At 44.9% G+C, this 13,306-nt stretch overlaps 1 protein-coding gene across 1 annotated transcript in view; it reads right to left on the minus strand.

Annotated features, from left to right (window-relative positions):
• The window catches only part of EXOC4 (exocyst complex component 4), a 295,027-nt gene that overhangs the window by 140,578 nt on the left and 141,143 nt on the right, over positions 1–13,306 (minus strand). The window contains exon 10 of the mRNA XM_062492431.1: positions 4,882–4,978. Within this exon, the coding sequence (XP_062348415.1) occupies positions 4,882–4,978 (97 nt within the window). The remainder of the gene's footprint in view (positions 1–4,881; positions 4,979–13,306) is intronic.

Here is a 13,306-nt window from a genome sequence, read left to right on the forward strand (position 1 = left end):
TTTATTTACTCTGATCCTCTGCACTTTACTCAGACTGAAACACAAACTTTAGGTAGTCGACATTCTAAGTTCCCTCTACCAGCTTGAGTCAGCCTTATTGATTTCTCTGAAATGAAGAATTTTAGGTTTGATTCAGCAAGCTAAAGGCATCAGCTCTCATTATTTAGCAGCATTTGTGCCACAGGAAGACTTGACATTTTCCATCTACTTCACTAATAATAAATAACCCTTAGACTTTAAAATACCACATATTTTTCTTAATCTGTTTGGTGTGATTTAACATAGTTTAAATATAACAAACTCATCTAATTTTCACACTCCTTTTGCTTCCCTAAACCCACAGTACCTATATTATCAAGTATTATTTTTATAGCGTGCAACTACAAGATATTACAGCATATTTTAAAATAAAATGAGATGATTATGATGATGATGACGATTGTTATTATTATTATACTAAAAGGGCTTACTAGTGGGATATACAGGGGTTCTGAGTTATACACTGAGTTTTAGATCAGTTTAGTGATGTAGTTTTTAACACCAGCAGCCGTTGATGCTCAAAGACCAAAGGATTTTGATGTCCCATGACAACTATGCTGTCCTCTCTCAACATTTTCAAAATAATCAGGATTTAAATTCTACATCCAGCCCCTTTAATCTTGACATATCCTGAATTCAACAGCAGCTTAACAGGATTATTCCTATAAAACATCCCTGCTATACTTGTGCATTTGGGTGGATGTACATGTCCAGCACCTTGTGCACTTCCCTCCCAAGGACAGGGAATTCCTGGGATCTGGAATTTGACCATCAGCAGCTCAGAGCCATCAGTGGAGTGGAACATTCTGATATCAACAGGCTGCAGAAGTCCATCAGCACCCTCCCTGACTAGTCCCTAAAGAATTTTTTAATTTAATAACAGAACAATCCCTCTTCAATTTGCATTAAAAATAACTGGAAGACAGTTAACTCCAAATTTGCTTTCAAGTGAGAAGCCCACTGCTTTCAGTTATGGAAAAAAGAAGAAATTAAAAGGAGCATTTTATTTTAAGTGAAAATGGCAAGCTACTGCTGCTCTATTCCTCCCACTCCCATCAATCCCAAACAACAAGAGGCAGAAAACTTTGCAGTGCCCTGGACACACTCCAGAGCATTCAACTTTAGTCTTTACATCCCAAACAACATCAGCAGTGGTGAACTGGGAATTTTGCTTTTCCTTTTTCCCTTTCCCCCCCGTCGCCTACTCTTTGTTTTTCTCTCCAGACTCTGAAACCCAAGGCAGTGATCAGAACACCACTGGCACATCCCACCTGGCAGAGGGGAGATCCCACCAGACCCTGCAGAGATCCAAAGGATGCCAGGATAATTCCTCCTTCCCAAGGTAATGTCCTGCTGGGAAGTGACTCTTCCTTCCGCATCAGCGAGCACTTGGCTTTCTCCTTCATCCTCCAACCCTTTTAATTGCTGCTTGATCCTAATGAAGTGTGGCTGATGGTAATAAATGGAAACCCTCCCGGCCCCAGTATCCACCATCCAGCACTGTTCAGCTGCTCTTGCCTCAGCACCACCATCCACCCCCTGCATCTCCCACCCTTCCCATTCCCCATTCCTCCCCCTCCAGCCTCGAAACTGCAGACATCTGTTCCTCAATTGTCTGGTAATAAACACACTCTATAAAGCATATGTAAAATGATTATTACCCCAAGGAGCCAAGTGCCTTTCAAATGCCAGCTGAAACAAATAAACATTAAAAAAAAATAAAGAAGACATAAAAAAAAATCCCCACCAAACAAATGGCACGACAGACATCTCTCAGGCTGTTCCATATTCCAGAACGAAGGGTGTTGGGATTGCTCCTGTGATTCCTTCTTCCAAAGGAAGATGTTATTCCTGAGCCCAGTAACTCCAGTGCTGGTTGCCAGCAAAGGATGAAGGAAAAAACTGGACTCCTTTGGTAACTTTCATATTTTGGCACCTCCCACAAAATATAATTAAGGAAAATCAGAGGTGGGTTCTGCCTCAATTTCTAAGTGCAATTAGTTTCCAGATGTGGTTAGGAAAACCTATTCCCAGGAATCATCTCCTCTAAAACATCCACTTGTCTCTCAGAAATGCACTCTTCGTTTATTCCGTGTGTGGTGGTGTCATTAAGTGGTGGTAATTAATCTGGGCCTTGGTGTGTCTCAGTTGTCCTTGTGGAAATTAGGAACCCACATCCTGAACAACATAAATCTCACTTCCCATCTTTGGCTCCCTGCTCTGAAGGAATTCAAAGGCAAGAAAAGTTTTGAAAACCATTTCTAGGTATTTTTCCTAATACTGCCCATGGTTTTAATTAAGAGTTTCTCTAAACTTTGGTTATTGGGAATGGGTTCATTTGCACCCCCCTCAAAGTCTGACCCCGGGTTCTTCAAGAGGATCTGGAGCCAAGTTCCACCCTCAGTTTGTAAATAAAAAGGGATTAAAAAGTGGCTTTATAAGCAGCAAATTTGTCCCTGTCCTTGTGCAGCTCTGATGTGATCAGCACTGACACTTCTCATAGCAGGAGTACAAAAGAGAGAAGTTCCCACTGCTGAGTATGAATGCTCTGCTTCCAACTCTCCCCTCAACATTCCAGGGCTGAATTATATTTTAAAGCCATCACTTATGTGATGCTCAGGCTTTAAATCAACACACCAGGGTCTGGTTTCTCAGTCATCCAGTTTGTTTAATACTTTCAGAAGCAATCAGCTGCCTCATAAAATCAGTGAGTCCATGCAGTGCTGAAGCTCCCCTGGCAACGTATTTATGGGACTTTGATAAAAACAAGGGGGGGGAAAACCCCTTGTAAATAAAATATTGATCATTTGAATTCAAAACAGATCCATTTTAAGCATGTACAGGGAAAAAGGATGAAAGATGAGGGGGGTAGGTCATAAAGAACCTCAAAAAGGAAAATAAAACAGGTGGAAAATTTACAGTTCTGCAAGAATTACCTCCAGGAGAGCTGGACATTTAAAACAGGAGCATCAGGAAAAGGACAACAAGTATCTAATGAAGAGATGATGATTTTATGATTCCACATGCCAGAAATTACTGCAAACTTCAATATTTTAGCAAATTCACCTTGCTGAGCATTTCAGCTGGAAATAGTCATCACCATGACTATCCCACCAGCAACAGCATTCCCTGTAGGAAATTATTGTCAGCTACAGAGATCCTGTGATCATCCCAGATTCTCTGCATCCCATTCATCCCTAAGTCACCATGAGTTAAATCTGTCAGCACATTCCCTGAGTTCAACATTGAAATTAATAAAATCACATTAAAATGGTTTTTAGAGCCCTCTCCTAACCCCCAAACTCTCCCATCCTGCAGGGAGAAAAGGGCAAGCTAGGTCATTCCACATTTTCCTTCTTTTCCTGCAGTTATTGATGAAATCCTCAATGCAAGGGAGTGAAGATGTTGCAGGTGGTTGGCATGAAAAATACACTGTACACAGATACCTTCATCTCGATGCAATTATTTTTTATGAGGCAAATGTTTTCTCCTGCCTGACTTGGAGGCTGGGAATGCTAAGTGAAGTGTTTTGGAGAAGTGCTATTTAAAGCAGAGCATTCGTGTTTTGCTCAGATGGGAGAAAAAAGGGGGGAAAAATAAAGCAGGAAGACAAAGGGAAAGAATTTCAATCAATGGGAAAGATCTCATCAATAAAAACAGGAGTTTCACCACCTTCTGGGCTTGCGAGATGTCTGTAAATTCATTAATGATTTAGAAATTGAAGTCCACATCATCATAGTCACACCCTGAAGAACACTGAATTTCAGTTGTCCATCTTTTCTCATCATAAAATAGCTGAAAACTAGAAATCATCCTGTAGCAAATTTATTTCTAGCACATTTCTTCAGTTTAAAAGAGACAGAGGTGGAAATGAAATGTGCTTATGAAATTCTCCTTTTTGTTATGCAGCAAGACATAAACTTTTTTTTTTTCCAAGGTAAGATCTTGCACACCACTGCACCACATTTCAGGATGTTCTCAAGATTATTCCAATCTCTGCTGTTATGACACTAGAAATTTAGATTTGGAGGAATTTATGCCTTTTCCAACTGTGTTTTTAAGTCCTGAGAAGTCACAAATAAGACCAGCTCTCAGCCATGGAGGTGCCAGGAGAAGATTCCTTCCTCTGGGATCAGATTCCAATTATTTTTTTATGACTATTTTGTGGGAAATCCTCTCCAAAGGTGCTGGAAAAGGCCATGTCTGGGGAGAAAGGAAAACTCTCCCAGAAAAGAAGACGTGGAAGGTTGACATGAACCAAGATAAACACTGTATTATTTAATTTCCACAAAACCACCAGGACAAACTGTTACAAAAGCAGCAAAACTCAAATATCAGAGGTGAATGATACAATGAGGCAAGGTTTATTGAAGGCTTGTTCTGTTTAAAGTTCCAGCTGTGACAATTTTGGTAATCACGGGCTCGCTATGGATCAGGAATTAATTTGCAGTCCCTAGCCCACGGTGTTTTATCAATGAACTCACCTTGCAGTTCCTCTGACTTCTTAATAAGCACAAAGAACAGCAAGAATCAATTTGTGGCAGGTTGCAAATAAACTTCACCCAGCTTAGGTCAATAAATGACACTGGTCAGTGTACACAGGGTCACCCAGACAGGAAATCCCACCTGACATCACAGTTCAGTTTGAAAAAGATTTAAAAATATTGTCATGCTTGTTTTTTTTACACACAACAACTTTACAACATCAACAACTTCAGAGCAACCCCTTTGGTCTGGGATCTCAGAACTGGAATGTGCCCAACATTCCCACAAATCAGAGGTTTACTTCTACTTATTCTAATTCTTGGCAGCTATTGAAATATGCAGAAAGGCAGATTTTACCTAAGCAGGGGGTGAAAGATGATGGTGATGTTCCTGGCTCCTGGTTTGCAGACAAACTTGGACCCACCACCTTCAATTAAGTTATCATCTGGTCCTCCTGGAAAACAACATGGAACAAGTTGTCTAACAGAGCTTGACATCCCTTGATTTTCAGATGGTAGGTGACAATTAAACATTTAGCAAGCAATAATTGAACAGGAATTAAATGCTTCTTTCCTGGTAAAAGATCAGTAGTTAACGTGAGGCTTCGCTCTCTGTGCCCTCCCCAACACTGCCAGGGCACAGGGAACAGTGCAGGTGGTGTTTGGAGGCGACTTTGGCCTCCTTGTCCAGAGTTAGGGACATTTTGGCACAAAACCCACCAAATCCATGTCTTTCACCTCAGGTGACAAACACTCAACCCCTTGGCCACGTGGCTCAGGTGTGTTTTGAAGCCTACGGTGCTTGGAAAAGGTCTGGAGAACAGCAATTCCCAGAATCTTCCTGCTTGCAAGTGCTGCACCTCTGAGTGGGGATGGCAGAATTTCAGCCTTGGTTTGGATGCCAGTGACTGACATTTTAACTCATTTAATTGTATTTAGCATTACTGGCTCTCCCATGAGTTCATTCCCAACTCTGAGCCTTGAAATTCCTGTGTGGAACTTTCCCTTCTCCGAGATCTGCCTGGGTACAAACAGGCTGCCAGCTACAGGAAAAATAAATCTGCAGAGTTTGGCAGCAAAACACAACTGAGGGGACATCATTTACATGCCACAGGCTCCAGGGTTTGGAGTGGCCATAAAAACCTGACCAGTGTCACTTCAAAATGACTTCCACAGGCAGCTCCTGACACCAAAGTACCTTAAATTAGGATATTGGGAGAGAAAAGAGAGGGCAGGGAAAACAACTTTCTGAAAGTTCTGCATGTCCTGACAGCAATGAAGTCCACATGGAACCATTCCTGAAGAAAACTTTTTTAGGACAACAGGCCAGACACCCCACACATAAACAAAATCATCATGGAATGATCTGGGTAGGAAAGAACCTCAAAGCTCATTCATTTTTCCAATCCCATGGGGACACCTTGCCCTGTCCCAGCTTGCTCCAAGCCCCATTCAGCCTGGCCTTGGACACTTCCAGGGATGCAGAGGCAGCCACAGCTTCTCTGGGAATTCCATTCCAGGGCCTCCCCAAGAAGGAACTTGGGCAAAGTTTGAATATCCCAGGTATTATCAAGCCCTTTCCATGTGAACTCTCCTTAAAGACTGATAGTAAATATTAAATACAGAAGCCAATCACATTACTGGGATAGCTTCAGAGGCAGGGAAAAGACAAAGTTTTGAAATCAAAACCACCCCAGCAGGTCACTGAAGTTTCTGACCCTGACATCTCCTCTGCCTCCAAACAAAAAGGATTTCTCCAAATGGGAAAGAGGAGCAACACAATTGATGAGGAAGTGACTCCAACCTTCTTTTCCAAGGGAATTTTATGTGCTTTAGAACAATCAATCTACAGAAAAAACTCTTTGGTGACTGAATTTATTTGACCCTTCTGCAGCAACATGCAAGGACTGAGCTGGTCACCAACACCAGCATTTCCATACCCTCAATAATCCCTCTAGGTCAGGAGTGTTTCCTACAAGAATTCCCACAGATTCAGAGATGCGAAGTAAAAGCTCCAGCACTGAATTCCCCATGTAGTGGGAAATCCTGGGAAACTGGAAGTCTGCAGTCACAAAATTTCCAGAGCTGACTCAGCTCCTTGAATGAACCCTGAGCACACAAAGCTTCTTGGTAAATCCTACCCCAACATATGGACTTGGGAAGCACAAAGCAACTGAAGACAGAGTTGTTTAAACTTTCCTGATGGTATTTAGAAAGAGGCAGCTCTAAAAAAAAAATAATTGAGGAATTTCAGTTTAAAGAGTGAACTCTCACAATGTGGCAATTTAATCAGGGGAGAAAAGAGGCGCGAGTTCAAGGAAAAGAAAATTATTCACTTCCCCTGTTAATGTCAGATCCTGCAATTTGCAGTGGGCTCTGTGTCTGAATAGAATTATTGAAGAAGCCAGCCAAGCATAAGCTGCTGAAGCAGGGATGAGGAAATGCAGGCTTCAATTAAGAGAGGGGTGTTATTCTTGTTCCATCAAGTCACCCTGCACTAATCAATATTATTGACTGGGATGAACTGCACGGTGAGGAATAAAACAATCTGTCTGATCTGCTGGGCCAGATGATGATGGATTTGAGGAGAACAGAACCCTGGCACTGAGAGAAAAATGTGCTTTTACATCTCCTTGGCTCCATTGATAATCATGGGTGTTCTGCAGGTAGGTGTAGGCTACGGGGTGTGGGGAAGGAATTTTGTTTGAATTTAACTATTTTACCCCGAAAAAGATGCTGAGGTGTAAATCTTATTCCTGGTGATGCCCTGGACATCCCAACTACCCAGCAGTGCAAGTTAATTGCCATTGCACCTCCCACCTTCACTGCTCTAAACACTGGATTTTTGTTGTGGAAGACCCTGGAGAAAATCCCCAAATGGGGAGTGAAGGATTCTTTCCTGGTGAATGGGAGATCTCCACTGGAGACTCTGACTGTATCAAGGCGTAAAAAGTGTTATTTACATGGAAGCAGCCATGATTTCTCCACTGTAGCCAATTCCCTGTGGTGGAGAGCCACCAACCATTTCCATAAAATACATCAGGAATATTCCTTCATCCTGGTTGATTCTACAGAGAACATCTCCTGCCGGGAGGTGAATGATTGCTCATCCAAACAACCCAAAACTGGCAGTTCTGCAGAAAACAGGGAGTGGAGAATCCCAGAATGGTTTGGGTGGGAAGGGACCTCAAAGATCACCCAGTTCCAAATTCTGCATGGGCAGGGACACTTTCCACGGACCAGGCTGCAGAGGAAGGAAGGTCCCTGACCTGTGGGAGAGAGTCCAGAGGAATCCATGGAGCTGCACCAGGGCTGTAGCCCCTCTTCTCTGGAGCCAGGCTGGGAGAGCTGGGGGTGCTCACCTGGAGAGGAGAAGGATCCAGGGAGAGCTCAGAGCCACTGGCAGGGCCTGAAGGGGCTCCAGGAGAGCTGCAGAGGGACTGGGGACAAGGCATGGAGGGACAGGACACAGGGAATGGCTTCCCACTGCCAGAGGGCAGGGATGGATGGGATCTTGGGAATTAGGAATTCCTGGCTGGGCTGGGCTAGAATTCCCAGAGCATCTGTGGCTGTCCCTGGATCCCTGGAATGTCCAAGGCCAGATTGGACATTGGGGCTGGGAGCAACCTGGGACAGTGTGAGGTGTCCCTGTCACGGGATTGGAAATGGATGAGCTTTAAGGTCCCTTCCAACTCAAACCATTCCATAATTCCATGAGGAGTGGCAATAATGCCTTGTTTTTCTCTCCTTATCAATGACCAGAGCAGAGATCCAATCGGGAGCCTCCCAAACCAGAGCTGAGCTGGCAAATTCTGCACCGCTGGTGTGCCCAGGAAAATATCCCAAACCTTCCCATCTCTCTGGAAACACTGTTGCTGCAGCAGTTTCCTCTGAGGAGCAACGTTTGCTGGTTTAATCTGCCCAGTAATAAAATATGAGGAACAAAAGAAAAATAAAGAAAACTTGGAGATGAAGTGAAATTTGTCACAGAGTTAATGACACCCTCCTGCCGTGCTGGCAATGAAGTGTGCCCACCTGAATGTCACTGCAAGTGGTGACAGAGACGGGGCCATTAGTGACAGAGTTTGATGTGTCTGAAATGGAGCCTAAAATGTCAGACTTCAACATGAAAAAGGAGATGAGCAGGGAAACTGGAACCTCTGCAGTCGCTGAAAGTCAGAACAAACATTCGGAGAGTTTTAGTTTTCCATGCTGCTCGGTACATTAAAATTTAAATGTTTACATGGGTATCTTCCATGTTCACAGAAAATGTCAGAGAATCCCAGGATGGTTCAGGTGGGAAGGGACCTTAAGTATCATCCAGTGCCATTCCTGCCATGGCAGGGACACCTTCCACTGTCCCAGGCTGTTCCAAGCTCCGGTGTCCAGCCTGACCTTGGGCACTTCCAGGGATCCAGGGGCAGCCACAGCTGCTCTGGAAATTCCAGCCCAGCCAGAAATTCCTAATTCCCAAGATCCCATCCATCCCTGCCCTCTGGCAGTGGAAGCCATTCCCTGTGTCCTGTCCCTCCATGCCTTGTCCCCAGTCCCTCTCCAGCTCTCCTGGAGCCCCTTCAGGCCCTGCCAGTGGCTCTGAGCTCTCCCTGGAACCTTCCCTTCTCCAGGGGAACATTCCCAGTTCTCCCACCCTGGCTCCATGGCAGAGGGGAGGGGTGGAATTGGATGATCTTTAAAGTCCATTCCCACCCAAACCATTTTGGGATTCTATTCTGTCACTCTTCCAATGTGCTGAGGAGGAATGGCACATTTCTCTTTGTATTTATCTGCTCCTTGAAAGACCTGAGCACATCAGAGAAGAGGTAGCTCAACACCTTGAAAGGCTTGCTGCACAGGTTTTAAAATTCATAGTAAGTAATGAAGTAATTTCTCTTTCTTTTTAACAACATCCTGTGAAAAGCTCTTTCTGTCTCTCAGACAAGAGCTAAAAAAGGGTGAAATTTCTTATGCTGTCACTTCAGGAGCCATTAGACATTACCTCACTGTTTCAGGATTTTATCCATCTAAATGCGTTTTATCCTCAGTCCTGCTATATTTTCAATCCTACAAGTCACTAAAACATTTCAGACACCAAAGTCTGATGAGTAAATCCCATTCCAAAACCACAAGAAATATTAATTTGGGATCAATGGAAAAACCAACACCCCAAAATCATGAGGAGCCCAGGAAAACTTCAGCTCCCTTCTGTTCCCATCTCTGTGTTAGCACAGGACAGGTTCATTGATCTTTCTGTAATGCACAATTCACCTAAACAGGTTCCAGGCATGAAATGAAGAATTCCTGAGCCCATCTCCATCAGAGCACCTTTCCTAGGGAGCCACTCCATTTTAATTTATGCAGAACAGAGGAATAAAGAAGAATAAAGGATGAGGTTTTGAAGCAACAACTGAGCAATCAACACATCCTGCAAATCCCAGCAGCTCCTCCACTCTGAGGGAGCAGTACAAGCTGAGAGAAGGAAAGGAACCAGCTTCCATGGAATGGAGTTTCCCAGAAGTTCTTGACTGTGTGGGAATGAACACCACAGTTATTACTTGCACATCATCTTCAAGGCATGGAAATTCAAAATTTCATTCAGAATGAAAGGGAGGAATGCAAAAGATGCCCAAAGACGGCAAAGCAGGCGATCAGAAAACATCTCAGCAGAGAGAAGGGAATGATCTGTGAACAGCAGCTGTGGAGTTTCATAATGTAAAATCTCCTGCATTCTCATATGTCTGTATGTTAGACCTCCCCAAATAAATCTCAGAATGATTTGGGTTGGAAGTTCCAACCCCCCTGCCATGGCAGGGACACCTCCCACTGTCCCAGGTGCTCCCAGCCCCAATGTCCAGCCTGGCCTTGGGCACTGACAGGGATCCAGGGACAGCCACAGCTGCTCTGGCAATTCCAACCCAGCCAGGAATTCCTAATTCCCAAGATCCCATCCATCCCTGCCCTCTGGCAGTGGGAAGCCATTCCCTGTGTCCTGTCCCTCCAGGCCTTGTCCCCAGTCCCTCTGCAGCTTTCCTGGAGCCTCTTTAGGCCCTGGAATGTGCTGGAAGCTCTCTCTGGATCCTTCTCCTCTCCAGGTGAACTCCCCCAGCTCTCCCAGCCTGGCTCCATGAACCACACAGGACAGGAACATCAGGTCCTGTTTCTCCTGCACTGATTCTCAGCAGTGATTCACTGCACTGGCACTCACACATTTCAATTCTTTTCACGTGAAACCAAACACAATTTATCTATCGCCTCTCAAATTCTTTTGCATGTCTTGAATCCTCAAACTTCATTCCTTTCAGCGAATCCCAGAATGGTTTGGGTTGGAGGGGACCCTACAACCCATCCAATGCCACCCCCTGCCATGGGCAGGGGACACTTCCACTGGACCAGGGTGCCCAGAGCTCCATCCAGCCTGGCCTTGGACACCTCCAGCGGCATTTTGGGGATTATTTCAGGCACATTTTTCTGTCTATTCTTCTGTAATGATGATTTCTGTTCCCTCTCCACCCCTGAACTGTCAGTGAGTGATCCTGGCTCTGACCCAGCATGTGGGGCTCCCATTCCCTCTCCTGGAATAGGAATGAGGGAACTGAGATGCACCTGATAAAAAAATCCACCTTATCAAGATAGACAAGAATAAGCTCCAGCCAATACTTGATTACTTCCTTGCTTGAAGGGAGAAGCAATTTAGCAGAGGTTTCTGACAGAGGAAAGAATGCATTTCTTGTCTGCTTCTCTTAATCATCTGCTCTTCTTTTAATCAAGGCAAGTGGGAATTTACACATCAGACCATCAGGAATAAGGGGCTGATGGTTAAAAACACGTGTGCACCCACATTTTCCCAAAATCAACAGAGATCAGAGTGATAATGGAACTCCAGAAGACCCGAAATTGAGGGGAATTAGGTGGTAATGACTTGTAAAGAACTGGCTGCAGTCGGACCTGGGGCAAGGAAGGGAGCTGGGAGATGACTGAATGACTCAAAGAGCTGCTCCCAGCTTCCAGTGCCTTGTCAGCAGCCTGAACAGGGCACAGGGGACACCAACCTGGCACAGCCAAGGGCAGAAGCACCTCAAAGCCACAGCACTCCCTGCTGACATCTCTCCAGTCACTCTGGAAATACTTCAGGCTCACCCTGAGTATATTATAAAGTTCATCCCATTTCAGTATTTCCATCAGTGATAAATTCCCAGCCATCCTCCCAAAAGCAGCGTTTGAGGGGATGGTCCCAAGCGTGGGGTGCAGGGCAGGTTCCAACCTAAAACCTTTCAGTGAAACACTAAAAATGCTGGGCAGAAATTAAGGGATAGTCAAACTAAGTAAAGTCTAATGGCTGAACCTTCACAAATCCCTTACAGGTATAAAAATGGGAAAGAAAGAGTGGAAAGGGATTGGGATAAGATGTTCCAGGGCTGAAGCCCCTCTGCTCTGGAGCCAGGCTGGGAGAACTGGGAATGTTCCCCTGGAGAAGGGAGGTTCCAGGGAGAGCTCAGAGCCACTGGCAGGGCCTGAAGGGGCTCCAGGAGAGCTGCAGAGGGACTGGGGACAAGGCATGGAGGGACAGGACACAGGGAATGGCTTCCACTGCCAGAGGGCAGGGATGGATGGGATCTTGGGAATTACAAATTCCTGGCTGGGCTGGAATTGCCAGAGCAGCTGTGGCTGCCCAAGGCCAGGCTGGACATTGGGGCTGGGAGCAGCTTGGGACAGTGGAAGGTGTCCCTGCCATGGCAGGTGTGGCCCTGAATGGCCTTTGAGGTCCCTTGCCACCCAAACCACTCTGGGATTCTGAGCAGAGCTGGAGTTGGTGTTCAGGTTTGAAGATCAAACTCTGCTTCAAACGTAAAGGAAAAGTGATTTCCCAAAGCAGGAGAGACAGATCTGGATTCCAGCCACAGGACTGACATGGCCCCTCTGACCCTATCAGGTTTCTGCATTTCGATTCCCCAAAAGGGGAATTGAGACTGTGGCTCCAACCTTCCCCTGGCAAAACTGTTTTAAGAAATGTCAGAAATAAGGTGCCAACGTTTTATTCAACTGTTTTAAATTCATGTTTCGACCCCAGCTTTCAACTGAGCACAGAACAATGTCCCAAACTGACCAACAATTCCAAAATTCCTGCTTGAAACAGCTTCTCCAAGAATGTTCCCGTGGCACACCCCAGGATTTGGTGCCTGATTTGGATGTAGCCCTCCGAGCCCCTGCTCTGCCATATTGCTGTGCTGATGCTCCCAATCCCTCCCCACTCCCCTATCCCACCTTGTCTGAGATCCAACACCATATGCATTTAAATAAGTTGCTCTTTAATGTTTCAAAACCTGATTTATTAGTTGCTCACACTCCATCTGCCATGAAAAACGGCACCGTGCCTCGGCTTTCAGAGCCTGCACAAAAGGTTGGGGTTCAATTTGAGGCTCCTTTATCATTTGATCACCGTGTCAGCCACATATGTAAAGTCTCCTTCCAGCTACAGAAATTGTTTTAAATGCATATTTCTCTTCTTTTTCCTTGTTGTGCTTTTTTTTTTTTTTATCCCTCCTCTCCCCCAGGCCACACGACTGAGCAGCAGGCACTTTGATTAATGGATTTGTCAACTTGCATATTTAGGATTTTGTTGGTTTGCCTAAAACTCCCTGTGTACAGATCTGAGCTCTTCCAAAGCATTGGCTGCAGCAGAATTCCTTATCCAGAGCTGGAAAATGCACTGGAGCTAATGAGCTGTGATTACTCTACACCCTGCATCCACTTTTACACTGTTCTCTGCTCAGAGCTTTCTTCCTTTA

Source organism: Cinclus cinclus, chromosome 4, assembly GCF_963662255.1.
Source record: "Cinclus cinclus chromosome 4, bCinCin1.1, whole genome shotgun sequence".
Taxonomy (NCBI): domain Eukaryota; kingdom Metazoa; phylum Chordata; class Aves; order Passeriformes; family Cinclidae; genus Cinclus; species Cinclus cinclus.